The sequence below is a fragment of the Pseudophryne corroboree genome, chromosome 4 (genome assembly GCF_028390025.1).
Source record: "Pseudophryne corroboree isolate aPseCor3 chromosome 4, aPseCor3.hap2, whole genome shotgun sequence".
NCBI classification, from domain to species: domain Eukaryota; kingdom Metazoa; phylum Chordata; class Amphibia; order Anura; family Myobatrachidae; genus Pseudophryne; species Pseudophryne corroboree.
Genome location: NC_086447.1, coordinates 45542803 through 45557105, shown reverse-complemented (window position 1 = coordinate 45557105; position 14303 = coordinate 45542803). Strand labels below are relative to the sequence as shown.

Here is a 14303-nt window from a genome sequence, read left to right as displayed (position 1 = left end):
ATGGGATTAGGTGCCGTCGAGGATGGTTTAAGTAAGAGAAGGATAAGCACATGAGGATTGGGGGCCCTGCTCGTGAGAGCTTACATTCTAAAGGGGAGGGGCAGACAGACAGGGGTGGCACAGATGGGGTAGACAGTGAGCGGGGAACGGAGGACTTAGTATCAGAGTTGGCTGGGTTTGATGAAGAAGTGGGTCTTGAGAGCCCGTTTAAAGTTTTGTAGAGAGGTGGAGCATCTGAGGGGGAGAGCTAGGGAATTCCAGAGAAAGGGAGCAGCGTGTGAGAAATCTTGAAGGTAGGAGTGGGAGAAAGTAATCAGCAGGCAGGAGAGGCAGTGTGCGTTAGCAGAGAGAAGAGGAATGGTGGGAGTGTAAAGGGAGATAAGGTCAGATATATAGGGTGGTCTTCAGTATGCCGACTGACGGGATCCTGGCGCACAGTATACCGGCGCCAGGATCCCGACAGCCGGCATACCGACACTTATTCTCCCTCGTGGGGGTCCACGACCTCCCTGGAGGGAGAATAAAGTAGTGTGGTGAGCGTAGCGAGCCCGCAAGGGGCTCATTTGCGCTCGCCACACTGTCGGTAAGCCGACGGTCGGGCTCCCGGCGCCGGTATGCTGGTCGCCGGGAGCCCGACCGCCGGCATATCGTAGTGAACCCGATATATAAATGGGAGAGGAATGGGTGGGGGCTTTAAAGTGAGTGTGAGAAGCTTCAATTGGATTTTAAGCCTTATATGTAAAAGTAGCCATAAACCAATATCTGTCATATGTACGTACAGTAAACTAGATTACCCATGCAAGCTATCATCAACCAGTTTAGGCTCTCATAAAGTCTATTGTGCATAGTAATAATGCTTATTTTATTTGTAAACTAATTAACTTTTATGGAAGACATGATAAACACTGTACAGGAAACTGACGCAGCAATCCCAGTCAAAAATTTTCAAAACTGTTTTTAAAAAAAAATAAAAAATTGCTGTGTAAGTTTTGGGTGTTGTTGGGGGTTGTATCTCTCAACGCGTTTTCTCCCACCCAGACATCTCCTTATTATACTGTATACCAACCAAACCACAGTTCTGGCACTGGTGTTATCCCTGCTCTTTGTATAAATGATAAATTGCATAGAATGAGCATAACTGCAGGGCAGCAAAGCGAAATCAGAACTGGAAGACTGGAAGAGCCTATTTCACTGCGAAACGCGTTTTGCACAAGGTTTTGCTCATTTTGGGCAGAGTGCACTAAAAGAAAAATGCTGTAAAAACCCAGTTTTCAAGGTTTTTGCCGCATTTCCATATGCATTAAGCCCTGTATCCCCGGGCTTCAGTGCAGAGGGTAACGTCAGCAAAAGTTACCCTATAGAAGCCTATGGGCGTCTTTCTGCACTGTGCTGTGACAGGGATCCAGTCGGAATTTTCCAGCATCCCCCACAGCTATCCCTTCACTCTACACATACACAGATGGACACTCAGTGACCGACGCTCATCGCAGAGGACGGCTCTTATAGGAAGAGCTGTCCTTTACGGTACTAATTGCACTGTATCACTCTCCACCGCTTAGTACATCTGCCCCACTGAGCAACAGCAAAGGTAAAAAAAACAGAACAACTGTCCTTTTCCTGGGGTACAAAGGGTCTTCAACCACCTGCCAACCATAGATCCTTCACCTCCTCTCCACCAACTAAATTTCGACAACTTGACCTGAAAACTAAAATGTTGCTTTTGCATGTGGTATACCAATCTTAAAATCTCCTGCCCTCCAAATAGGGTGACACCCCGCGTATGTCGCCATCGTGATGAACACGCATAGGTAATAACAGGTGCATTTGTGCGAAAATAGGCACATTGCATCACCTGAAGTTTAATGATCATCGGTAGACCCTTCAAGGACCTCAAAGATTATCAACATATCACAGCACTAAACCTAAACATAAAGTAGCAAAAAACAGTAAAGACAAAGGTGCATGTCTCATATAATTCATCAATATAATGTGTATAACTAGTTCCGGGAAAAAGGAAGAAATTGACTAAAGTAAGGTTCTGCACACTTATCCAGAGTGTGGAAGCTATGATAAATCTGGTATTATCTTAGAACTTTAGTTTGGGTAGCGGTACCTTTTTTCATAGAAAAAAAGCATTGCCTAAATGATTGCTTATAACACCGGATTGTGCTGAGCATAGTGCCCACCAACTCTGCAACAAGTGTGAAACGCGTGGTGTGTGCATGTTTGCAGAACTCAGTAATACAAGGAACACCCCATAGTTATAGAAAGAGAAACACGTTGCGCTGATTAATTAAATATAATTTCCTTTCAGAAACTGTTGCTATTGAAATTGACAAAGTGCCAGAGTCTTCTGCTGAAATATGACCGTAATTAAAGCGGACGTAACTTGTGGTTCCTCTTCATTTTCCCAATGTACAAATACTGTAATTGTATTCTATATACATGTAAGTTGAGTATTTAGTGTAATTCTATGTGCTTTCTCTATACACATTATGTTAATGTCTTTGCAGCAGAGGTCGATACTTACACTAAGCATTGAGTAAAGAGGAAGGTTCCTGGGAATTTTTTGTTGGAAATCGAAAGCGGTTTAAATAACCCTGTAAAGTGGAAACAACCATTTCATATACTTGTTCCATAACGTTTATCAGAGCCATAACTAATTGTATTGCCCGGGGAACAAAGAAAATGTAATGCCTGCCCAAGTCCCAATTGTAACCAAATGAACCTAACATATTAATCGCTTGCACCCTGCATCAGATTTTCAGCCTGGACGGATGCTCCTCTCACACTTCCACTGTATAACGTAGATTTGTGTTTCTTGACCTCAACTACTTGAACATTCCCATTGCATGCCGATTGCGTAAGGCTCTAAATCGGGCCCATTTGTAGGCTATAATCAGAAGGGAAGAATGGAGTTTACGCAGCATTATATATAGTCATCATATATAAACTTATCAGGTGCATCATTTAGAGACAGAATCCGATTTCCACCCAGCGATCTATACTCAGTCATTACTGAGAAGTGTCAGAAATTGTTGGGGAGCATAGGGTCTGCTTAGGGTCTGTGTCTGACGATGAATGACCTGCACTTCAGGTCAACATTTTTGTTCATGAATTTTGGTAATTTTGAATTCACTGGAAAAATATTCTACAGTCATAACAGTTTTGTTTCATTCCTCAGTGCTGCAGTCATGTAACTTAAGTTCCATTAAATGTGGTTACATTCATTTAGAGAAAGTAGATGGTCCTTTTGGTCCCACAGGCCCAGGCAAACCGCAAGGTCCAGGAACGCCAGCTTCCGCTTGCGGACCCATTGGTTCATCTATTCATGGTAAGCCTGGTTGTCCCTGAATTCCTGGCTCTCCAAAGAAGCCTGAAGGTCCTATGTATCCTGGAGGCCCACCAGGTCCTAGAAGACCTATGTCTCCTTTTGCTCCTTTTTGACCTTTGGGACCTGGTGGCCCCATGCTGCCCTTCTCTCCTTTGATACCTGAAGCCCCTTTTGTTCCAAGGGAACCTTTTACTCCCATAGGCCCAAAGTCACCAATAACTCCTCTCGATCCTTCATGGCCAGGATCACCTAGGTCACCCGTGTCACCTTTCTCTCCTTTTATGCCTATAGGTCCCTTGACGCCCACATCACCTTTAAATCCTCTCGGGCCTGGAAGACCTGGTGAACCTGTTAAAAAAAAATGACATGGTTAGTGGCGTTTTTCACAGGAATTAAAATAATTGTTTTCAGGATTATGTTGAGTCTTCATACAAATGTAAGTCATCATATTTTTTTAACTACCCTCTGTCATGTGTAACAGCCTCTTGTGGGCTTTGATATGTCTCACACAAGCTGGCTGAAACAGACCTACTAACGTCATGCCACGGAAACAGGTTTGGGATTGGTGCACTGCCTGTGGTGGACGTGCTTGGCCGGTCGGATCACTGCTCATTTTGAACGTCCGTCCTCCAAACCTGTTTCCATGACATGACACTACCACTGTACACTTTGACAAATTGGGGATGAATCTCAGCTGCTGATGTGCCCTTTCGATGCAGAAATCAGATCAACTATGAACCTCAATGTGGGACCATGGGGTCTATTTGCTAAGCCTTGGATGGAGGTAAAGTGCGTGGAGATAAAGTACCAGTCAATCAGCTCCTAACTGCCATGTTACAAGCTGGGTTTGAAAAATGACAGTTAGGAGCTGGTTGGTTGTTACTTTGCGGGTCATTCCGAGTTGATCGCACGGTAGCAGCTTTTTGCAGCGCTGCAAACAGATAGTGGCCGCCTATTTGGGGAGTGAATTTTAGCATAGCAAGTGTGCGATCGCTTGTGCAGGGGAGCTGTGCAAAAAGTTTTTGTGCAGTTTCTGAGTAGCTCTGAACTTACTCAGCCACTGCGATAACTTCAGCCTGTCGTGTCCCGGAATTGATGTTAGACACCCGCCCTGCAAACGCCCGGACACGCCTGCATTTTCCACAGCACTCCCAGAAAACGGTCAGTTGCCACCCAGAAACGCCTTCTTGCTGTCAGTCACCTTGCGATCGCCGCTGCGATCGCATTCTTCGTAAGGTCCCACGCTGCCCGGCATTTCCCGTTGCCGGGCAGCGACGCGCCTGCGCATTGCGGTCGCGGCGCATGCGCAGTTCAAACCCCATCGCACCGCTGCTGACAACTGCAGCATGCGATCGGGTCGGAATGACCCCCTTTATCTTCATCCACCATACCTCCCATTCAAGGCTTAGTAAATATACTCCCATGTTTCCACCAGCCCCGCCACCTTACACCTGATGTTGGGACAATATGACTTACATGAGGCGCAGCCTGACGGCCGAGAGGGGAAGAAGCGGTCTACCTGCTCTGGCCTGCGGGAACTTAGAATGTAATGGGGAACATTACACACGTGAGATGTCTTGTTTCCTTACTTATTGAACCACCCTCGTATAAGGCTTATACGATTTGTTAATTCTGTAAAGGGATTTTATTCTTCTCCATTTTTTTACACTATTGAATACATAACCAACAAACATTAGAGTTCCGTTTAATATATAGCTAACAAAAAATAGCTTTTTAACCATACTCACTGTGACCGTAATGCTCCTTATGATTACTTCTTTATATGTGTAATAATAAGTGTGTAATTACTGCGCTTGTGGATACCTATTTCCAGAGGCGTAGCGTGGAGACATGACACCCGGAGCAGGGTCATGTCACGGCGCCCCCACCCACCACCACACATACATACATACATACATACATACATACATACATACACAGATATATATATATACATACACACACATAAATACACAAATATGCACACAGATATACACAGATATATATACACACATATATATACACACACACACACACACACAAATATACACAGACATACATAAATACACAGAAATATACACACTCATATATACACACACACACACACACACACACACGAATATACACACAGATATACAGCATACTTGCCTACTCTCCCGGAATGGCCGGGAGGCTCCCGAAAATCAGGTGACCCTCCCGGCCCCCCGTAAGAGCAGGCAAGTCTCCCGATTTCGGGGGTGCCCCCCTGCCCAGCCGCCCACTTAGAGAGTAAATTGGGCGGTCCGGGCAGGCGATGACGCGATTCTTGTTGAATCGCGTCATCATAGCCACGCCCACCTGCTGGACAATACCGGTAATAGCGGCATTACACAGCGGGGGGCGTGGCTTACATGACGCGTCCCGCCGCCACGCCTCCCGGAGAGAGCAGCCAAAAAGTCGGCAACTATGATATACAGACATACATAAACACACACATATACACAGATGTATACACACACAAACACAAATATACACACACACACACATATATACTGTATACAAAGATATATACACATAAACACACACATATATGTATACACAACATAAACACACATATGCACACAGACATACTGTATACACGCATTTACAAACACATTTACACACACAAACACAGACATATACACATAAACACACAGTATACACAGACATAAACTCACAGACATATACACACAATGGGGGTCATTCTGAGTTGTTCGCTCGTTGTTATTTTTTTTCGCTACGGAGCGATTAGTCGCAAACAGCGCATGAGCAATGTACGCAGCGCGCCTGCGCCAAGTAAATTAGCACAAAAGTTTGGTATTTTACTCACGGCGTAACAAAGTTTTTTCATCGTTCTGCTGATCGGAGTGTGATTGACAGGAAGTGGGTGTTTCTGGGCGGAAACTGGCCGTTTTCTGGGAGTGTGCGGGAAAAACGCGGGAGTGTCTGGAGAAACGGGGGAGTGGCTGGCCGGACGCTGGGCGTGTGTGTGACGTCAAACCAGGAACGAAACTGACTGAACTGACCGCTATTTGTGAGTAGGTCTGGAGCTACTCAGAAACTGCTAAGAAATTTCTATTCACAATTCTGCTAATCTTTCGTTCGCAATTCAGCTAAGCTAAGATACACTCCCAGAGGGCGGCGGCTTAGCGTGTGCAATGCTGCTAAAAGCAGCTAGCGAGCGAACAACTCGGAATCACCCCCAGTATACACACATTAATTCTCACCAAGTGGGCAGCAGCAGAGCAGCTCCTTGTTCTAGCCTGGAGGGGCGGAGCTTCTATGTGATTGACAGGCTGGACCTCCGTGGGTAGAAGGAAAGGACTGAGGAAAGGGAAGGGGTGGCCTCCACACTGCCTGCATGTTCCAGATCACTGAATGCAAATCCCTGACAACCATGAAGCATCTTCTGACAAGCCTCCAAACCTCCCCACTTCCCTAACAACACACCACACCACACCACACTACACTGCACTGGACTCTCTGCATTGTGCAATCAGTGACATGGAACATGCAGGCAGTGTGGTGGCCACCCCTTCCCTCTCTTCTAGTCAAGCTCCACTTGCTCCACCCTCCCAACTCACGTGCCTATTTCACATAGGTTTTTATGTTGTATTTAAATTTAATGTTCTTTAATAAAACTAGTGATCCCCCAAATGTATGAATTAATAAAAATATTTTAGAAGGCCTGTACAATATAAGCACATTTAATAAAACTCACATATACACAAACAAGTCACAAGCAATAATATACAAGCTTTCAGAACAAATATTAGCATAACTATTTGTTCTCCCTTTCACAGATAAGTATATGAATAAGCATACTTGCCTACCCTCCCGGAATGGCCAGGAGACTCCCAAAAATCGGGTGGCCCTCTCGGCCCCCCTGGAAAGGTGGGTAAGCCTACCACTTTCCCTGCAGACTCTCTACACCCCTCCTCGGCCGCCCGCTGCAGAGAAGTGGGCGGTCCAAGGGGGTCCGATGACGCGATTCGCGCTGAATCGCGTCATTGTAGCTCCGCCCCCCGTTATACAGTGCCTTTTTTTTCTCGGCACTGCATAGCAGGGGGCGGAGCCACAGTGACGCTATCCTTATGCCACACCACCGTACTGCCCACTTCACTGTTGGTCACGCCCCCGGACCGCCTATCTTGCTGTCGGCCACGCCCCCATGCACCTAAAACTCTGCCTCCTCCCGGAGGAGGGGGCAGCAAAGTAGGTAAGTGTGTGAATAAGAATACCTTTTTTCTAAAATAACAGGAGCAATATAATATTTCTTTTTCACGACCTCCCAATAAGTCTCTCCTCCAAAGTTAATATATATTGTTCAGTTTTTTTTGTAACAGATGACCAGAATGGTTACTTGTACCCAAATGTTAACAGTTTTGGATGGTCAGAGCTCTGAATCAAAATAAAGGTAATATTGTATTGCCGGTGTCCCGGCTAGGAATCTGGGGGGTAATTCCAAGTTGATCGCAGCAGGACATTTTTTAGCAGTTGGGCAAAACCATGTGCACTGCAGGGGAGGCAGATATAACATGTGCAGAAAGAGTTAGATTTGGGTGGGTTATTTTATTTCTGTGCAGGGTAAATACTGGCTGCTTTATTTTTACACTGCAAATTAGATTGCAGATTGAACACACCCCATCTAAATCTAACTCTCTCTTTACGTTATATCTGTCTCCCCTGCAGTGCACATGGTTTTGCCCAACTGCTAAAAAAAATCCTGCTGCGATCAACTTGGAATTACCCCCCTGGTGTCACCATTCTAGCTGTCAACATTCAAAATGTCGACATTCCCACAATGTCAACATTCAGTGTCAACTGAACTGACTACGTTCCCCCAGATACTGTATGCCTGATTCCTACCTACTAATATTCGTGTTTGTGCCGATTTTTATGGAGTTTGATCTCGAATTTTATCGGACGTATTTTACTGCAACTTTTTGAATCCATCTACGGTAATTTACTAAGCTGCCGAGTTTTCTATTTTCGTATTTTCCGATGTCTATGTGATTCGTATTGTCGGGCAGTGTTTTACGGGAGTGATTAGTAAAACACTGCCGGACATAACACAATAAAGCCCGTCCGGATCAGTGAGATCCGTGCAGGGCTTCATTGTGTACATTATGATAATGTGTAAATAGTTAAAAAGTTTTTAGTTTTTGTATTCAAGTCCATGGATTACGTTGGATAAGAAGAGGACAGATCTACACAGGATTGGTTGTAAGTATAAATTTTATTTGACAGGTACCCCGTGGATTCTACTGGACAAGGGGGCCGAGGAGCTCAGTGGGACAATAGGTAAGTATGTGAGTGTGTAAGTGTGCATGTATGTAAAATAAAGCTTTACTGTCATGGTGTGTGTGTTGTGTTCTTTTTTGGGTATTTTTGTTGTTGTTGTAGAACTACAGGTACCAGCGGGCCCGTTATTTCCCCACATGCTGGTACTTGTGGTTCTCCAAGTACCAGCTTGTGGGGAGGCTTGCTGGGACTTGTAGTTCTTCAACAACAAAAAATATTCTGATTTTTACACAAAGGCTAGCAGCCCCCCATCCACCACCCAGGTATGGGGGTGGGGGGGCAGCCTTGGGCTTCATCCCTGGCCCTTGGGTGGCTGGAGGGGGGGGACCTGTTGATTTAAGGGGTCCCCACTCTTCCGGGGTACCCCGGCCAGGGGTGACTAGTTGGGGGGGGGGGTAATGCCAGGGTCACAGGGACCAATATAAAAGTGCCCCCGGCTGTGGCATTATCTCTCTGGCTAGTGGAGCCCGGTGCTGGTTTTAAAAATACGGGGAACCCCTACATCTTTTGTCCCCCGTATTTTTGGAACCAGGACTGGATGCAGAGCCCGGTGCTGGCTGTATAAATATGGGGGGACCCTACGCAATTTCCCCCCTGTATTTTTACAACCAGGACCGGCTCAAAGAGCCCGAGGCTGGTTATGCTTAGGAGGAGGGACCCCACGTTTTTTTTACATTTTTAACCTAAGCAGACCCTTTCCCACAGATAACCATGCACGTATCTCACTGATCCATGCATGACTATCCAAACACGCCAGGAAAAAGCAGGTCTATTTTTTGCTGCTTTTTTTTATGATTAGCAAAAAAATACAACCGCAATTAACCATTCAGAGACAAACACCCAAATACGAATGAATAGTAAATTCCCGTGTTGTATGAACAAACAGCCGCGTTTGACCCATGGTCTATTCATTCGTATTTCTGCCCTCTGCTGTGAAAACCATTACGAATAGCCCAAACACTGCCGATATTTGTGCTTAGTAAATTCCCGAGATGACACTTAGAAAAGAAAAAAAAACTCGGACAAAATCGGGACTTTAGTAAATAAACCCCCAGATGTCTTTTGCCTATAACTGTAAATTTCCTTTAAATATCTGCTCACTGAGAAGTGTTTTCAGTCCTTTCTCCTTCGGCTGGGAACCTTTGTATGAAGTAATGCTTGGAAACAAGTTCTCCCACCGGGCCGTGGAACTGAAGGGAAACTGCATTTTACAACGTGTGAAGTCCAGTTGTGAGTCACTCTGTCAGGTTTATTACTGACCTACTGAGCCGCTCTGTGTTTTCCTCAGAAACTTCTGTGATTTTTTTTTTTATCGCTGAGCCATTTTTTTGTTATACACAATACAAGTAACGCTCGTTTCCCTAATGTTTTATTGGACTTTTGCTGTAACAGAATATTCCACCTGTCAAAGGTTCATTTATACGCAACAGGAAAACACACGGCAAAGGAACACACACTAGGGGGTATATAATATTTACCAAAGGTTGGTTTCAATAGATTTCAAATTGATCTTAGTCTAGGTTGGGTTTCAGGGGCTATAACACACATTTACTAACTAGATGATTTTTGGAATGTTGGTAAATGTGTGTTTTAGTCCTGGAAAGAAAACATCAATTAATTCATACCTCCCAACTTTCTTCTGCTGGAAAGAGGGACACGCTCCCGGAAAGGGGGGTGTGGTCTATGGAAAGGGGCGTGGCTTCATGGGAGTACCCACGTTCACAAGCCACGCCCCCGTTTTCATCACTGAGGGGGCATGCCCAGCGCTCCGTGAGCTGCTGGCATGCCCCCTCTCCTGTCTCCCCTGAATAGACGCTGTGCACATGCGCACAGCGTTTATTCACTGCTGCACTGCTAAGCAGGGCAGCGAGAGACACCATGATCCTAACTGTGTGGAGTTTGTATATTCTCCCCGGTGCTTTCTAGTACACTGACTGATTTTGTGATGCATAGAAGATGCTAAATTGTAAGAAAATTTCAGCATGCTACTCCTCTCAGACCATCTGAGGCGCGCCTGAGGTCACTTGCGCTCTTTGGCGTTTAGACCTTAGGTATATGAGAACATCAAAACCATCACACCAAAAGTGCAACCCCCCCACCACATTTGTTCCACTCGTATTCAGTAAGTGAGACATTTCTTTGTCTTCTTCACACCTGAAATATTTCCTGGTTTAGCTTCATCTATGACATAAGTTATGCATGAGAGTGATAGGGGCAGGGGACAATTTATTTTTCTCCGCTCCAGTATTGGGTGTTTGAAGCTTTTCTTACATCACTAAGGACGCGCCTAGACATGTCTGTCAATGTATAAGAGGGAGATACAAAATAGGTCCCGCAATATCTGCAAGGGTTCTCCTGGACTCCAGAGAGAATAGTCCATCCTCCCGCACAAACCACCCACAAAAAAATCTCTAGCATTATAAGTTATACTGCTAAATGACTTCTAGGTCTATGAGTAATGTATCTTGGCTCTTCTTAGCAATTAAAAAAAGAAGACACTGTTTATTTTGAAGAGTGTTATTTGGGGCACTACTGTCATTGAGAATTACTACCTCACATTTGCCATCCAGTTGTATGAATTGGGATTAACAACACAAAATGGTGGGGTGACTCACAATTCATATATTTTGGTGAGTGTGGTAGCACTAAAGGATAATTCCATCCAACAATAAACTTTGAGTTTTCAGTGGACACATCCTAGGCAAATTCCAGTCTCCAAAGCTTACCCTTGGGACTCGTATTTAGGATACTTGGTGGGCAGCTTGGTTTCCACTTTCCAATGCTCTACTGGCTCCTTCATGCTTCCGCTGACTGAGTGTTATAAGTGGACAACACACTGCCTATCTTAAAATAGTCACTGCAGAAGGAACAGGAGTCCACCAATGTCCAACACACTCTACCTGCTCCTGAAGATGCAGATACTGTGGGAATATCCTCCTCTGTGCATTTGCTAGAGAAGAAAAGAACTGCAGGCAAAATATGCCTGATGTGGCTTACACCACAAGGTTGGGGGCGGCCATGTTGCTGGTCACATGGTTGTGCCAGCCTATGTTAGGGTTAGAGGTTTGTCAGGTGATATTATTTACTGCAGTGTTCCATAGGTCCAGGCCTCTGTGGTTGGTGAAGCTTCCCCGCCCTCCCTTCCCTGTTTCTTCTCTGTTGTTTCAATATTGTTGGCTGTTTGGGTGGGAAAAGATCTGCAGAACATCAGACCAGGTGGAAATTTTAATTGTTGTGGGGTGCACTCACCTCTTGGACTATATTATGAACTGCACCACCATTACAGGGGCGGCAACACCCCCCTCACTGAATGGGTAGTCAAGTTTAGAAGCGGGGAGTTGCATACCCTAATTTTGCGTTGCTGTAGGCCATTTGGTGGTATCCACCTACAATACATTTCTTTGTTGTTGTTAGTTGTGCATTGTTGGGTTTTGCGCAGTTTCTGCCATCTTTTCTTTGCCACTATAGAGTTTTAATTGACTACATAATAAATACATACAGTAGCTGACCAATTCTGCCAAAGTTATGTCTCCTCGTCTTTACTTTAGTACGTTAAGCTTATAGTATGTATTGTTTAAGGTTCTAAGAAAAAAAATGATGTGGCTGACATAGGGGACACCACTCAGCCTATAGGAGGTTTATGCGAAACTTGTGAAAGTGTTTTTAACTCCCCTTTAGATGATATGCCACCCCTAGAGATGCCACCACCAGAATCCTGCATTGCAATATTTCCCATCCACATGTGAGCTACTGCAATAAGTTGGAGAAACTGTAACCCTCCTTCCATCACACTATGGAGAGTACATCAAGTGAGCATCACCAAATTTAAATGAGTAAAGGTACTCCCATCAGTGCAGTTATCTCCCCTCCTCTCCTTACTTTAGTAGGAACAATGATAAACTCTCTAAAGTGGACAAGTGGAGGTGTTGAACATAGCAGTCAATTTACGAGATAAATGAAAGCTAGAATCTAATTCGTTGCTAGAGCAAAACCTTCACGACCTCTTAAGAAGGTTTCATAGTGCTAGCCATACATCCTTTGACCTGTGCCATACATATATTGTGGCCACCTTTGAATTTGTTCTTGTTATAAAACAATCGGCGGAGAAGCTTTCATACATGTGGCAGAGATCACTGTGTGCGTGACGAGGGGTCCTCTGCTGGGGTTCTATACGGATCGCAGCAGCTGGAACTATGAATGGGATTTTTATCTTCCCTGCTGGGGATTACAACGTGTTCTATCACTGTATGTCAGCGCTGTACGTGTGGAATGCATGACGTGCTAAAATAGTTTCGTAGAGGGGAATGTCATCAATTCAAAACTTCCCTCGTTGACAAGCACCGAAAATATGATTTTTTTAATTTTTAAGTATATTTTCTACCACCATTATTCACTCACGCAGCTTTGTTACCATATTATTTTGTTAAAGACAGAAATTATTCTTTTAACTGTACGTATAATGCTGTCACAAAATTGTCACCCTATGACACAACAGCCTCGATTTTTATTTGGCCATAATACTTGGTGATGTCTAATATCCATATAGTTTACTCTACATTAACCAATGAACTGACAATTTTCTTCCCCAAAAACCGCTCAGAATTTTTTATTTTATTTATCAAAGCGAAAAAAAAAATCTTTTTCATGATATATTTAAATATTTTATATAAAAAAATATATGCCTAAGGGTGTTCACAGGCCCTCACTGTAAAATTACTTCCCACCTCCCATCAAAAATAAACCCCCACAGTCAGTGTCGGACTGGGGTATGAAGGGCCCACCGGGGGAATGCAGTGATAGGGGCCCATACTTAGGGGTGTGGCCAGCCTACAAAGGGTGTGTGGCCAGCCTCTACAGAGGCTTGAGATGCACAATAGTGCAGTGTAATGCAAAATATTTACCATGTATAATACAAGTGCTCAATCTGGAACCTGATCCCTAGAGGAAGGAGTGGGCCCTCAGGCAGTGGGGCCCACCGGTGGTTTCCACTGTACCCCTGTGGGCCAGTCTAACCTTGCCCCCAGTAGTAAAAGATCCCCACCATTATCAGGCCCACCCACCCATAGTGGTACTAGATCCCAGTGGCAAAGCCCCCACCCTCAACCCCAATGTTAATGGGTCCCCACTATTTAGTGCCCCCCCATGTGTCACTATACATGTAATTTTTTATTTTGAATATATCTACCCCCAGTCAAAAACAAAACTTTTTTATAGTCAGCGATCTCACACCCGTACCCAACCTTAGTGCCAAAAGGTGACTCACCCCCCCCCCCCCCCCCCAACTTAGCCCCTCCTCACACTTTTAGTTTTGGTGCATGGGCCTGGGAATGCCGCTTGCACAGCATCCTGTGGCGCGATTTCAGCGGTCACAGACTGCAACATCACCGCTAAGGGGCCGCAGCAGCAGGAAGAAATTCTGCACTTGTGGAGCACACGGCGAGGCATGCCAGACGTATGCGACGCGACCTGGCCAGGTGACGCACTCGAGGCTGTGGTCGTACCACATACGTTTTGGAGTGCATCACCCCCCTATATCACAGTCACTATAATCCCATAGATATCAATCATTGCGCTGCGGGAACTGGGAAAGAGTCCGATGGTCACTAATACCCCTTTCACGCCGCACAAATAACCCGGTATCGACCCG

At 45.0% G+C, this 14303-nt stretch overlaps 1 protein-coding gene across 1 annotated transcript in view; it reads right to left on the bottom strand.

The window, feature by feature from the left end:
- Window positions 1-636: 636 nt before the first annotated feature.
- Window positions 637-14303, bottom strand: part of SCARA3 (scavenger receptor class A member 3) — a 105393-nt gene continuing 91726 nt past the window's right edge. Inside the window, exon 6 of the mRNA XM_063915009.1 lies at window positions 637-3682. Coding sequence (XP_063771079.1) covers window positions 3330-3682 — 353 coding nt within the window. The 3' untranslated portion in view covers window positions 637-3329. The remainder of the gene's footprint in view (window positions 3683-14303) is intronic.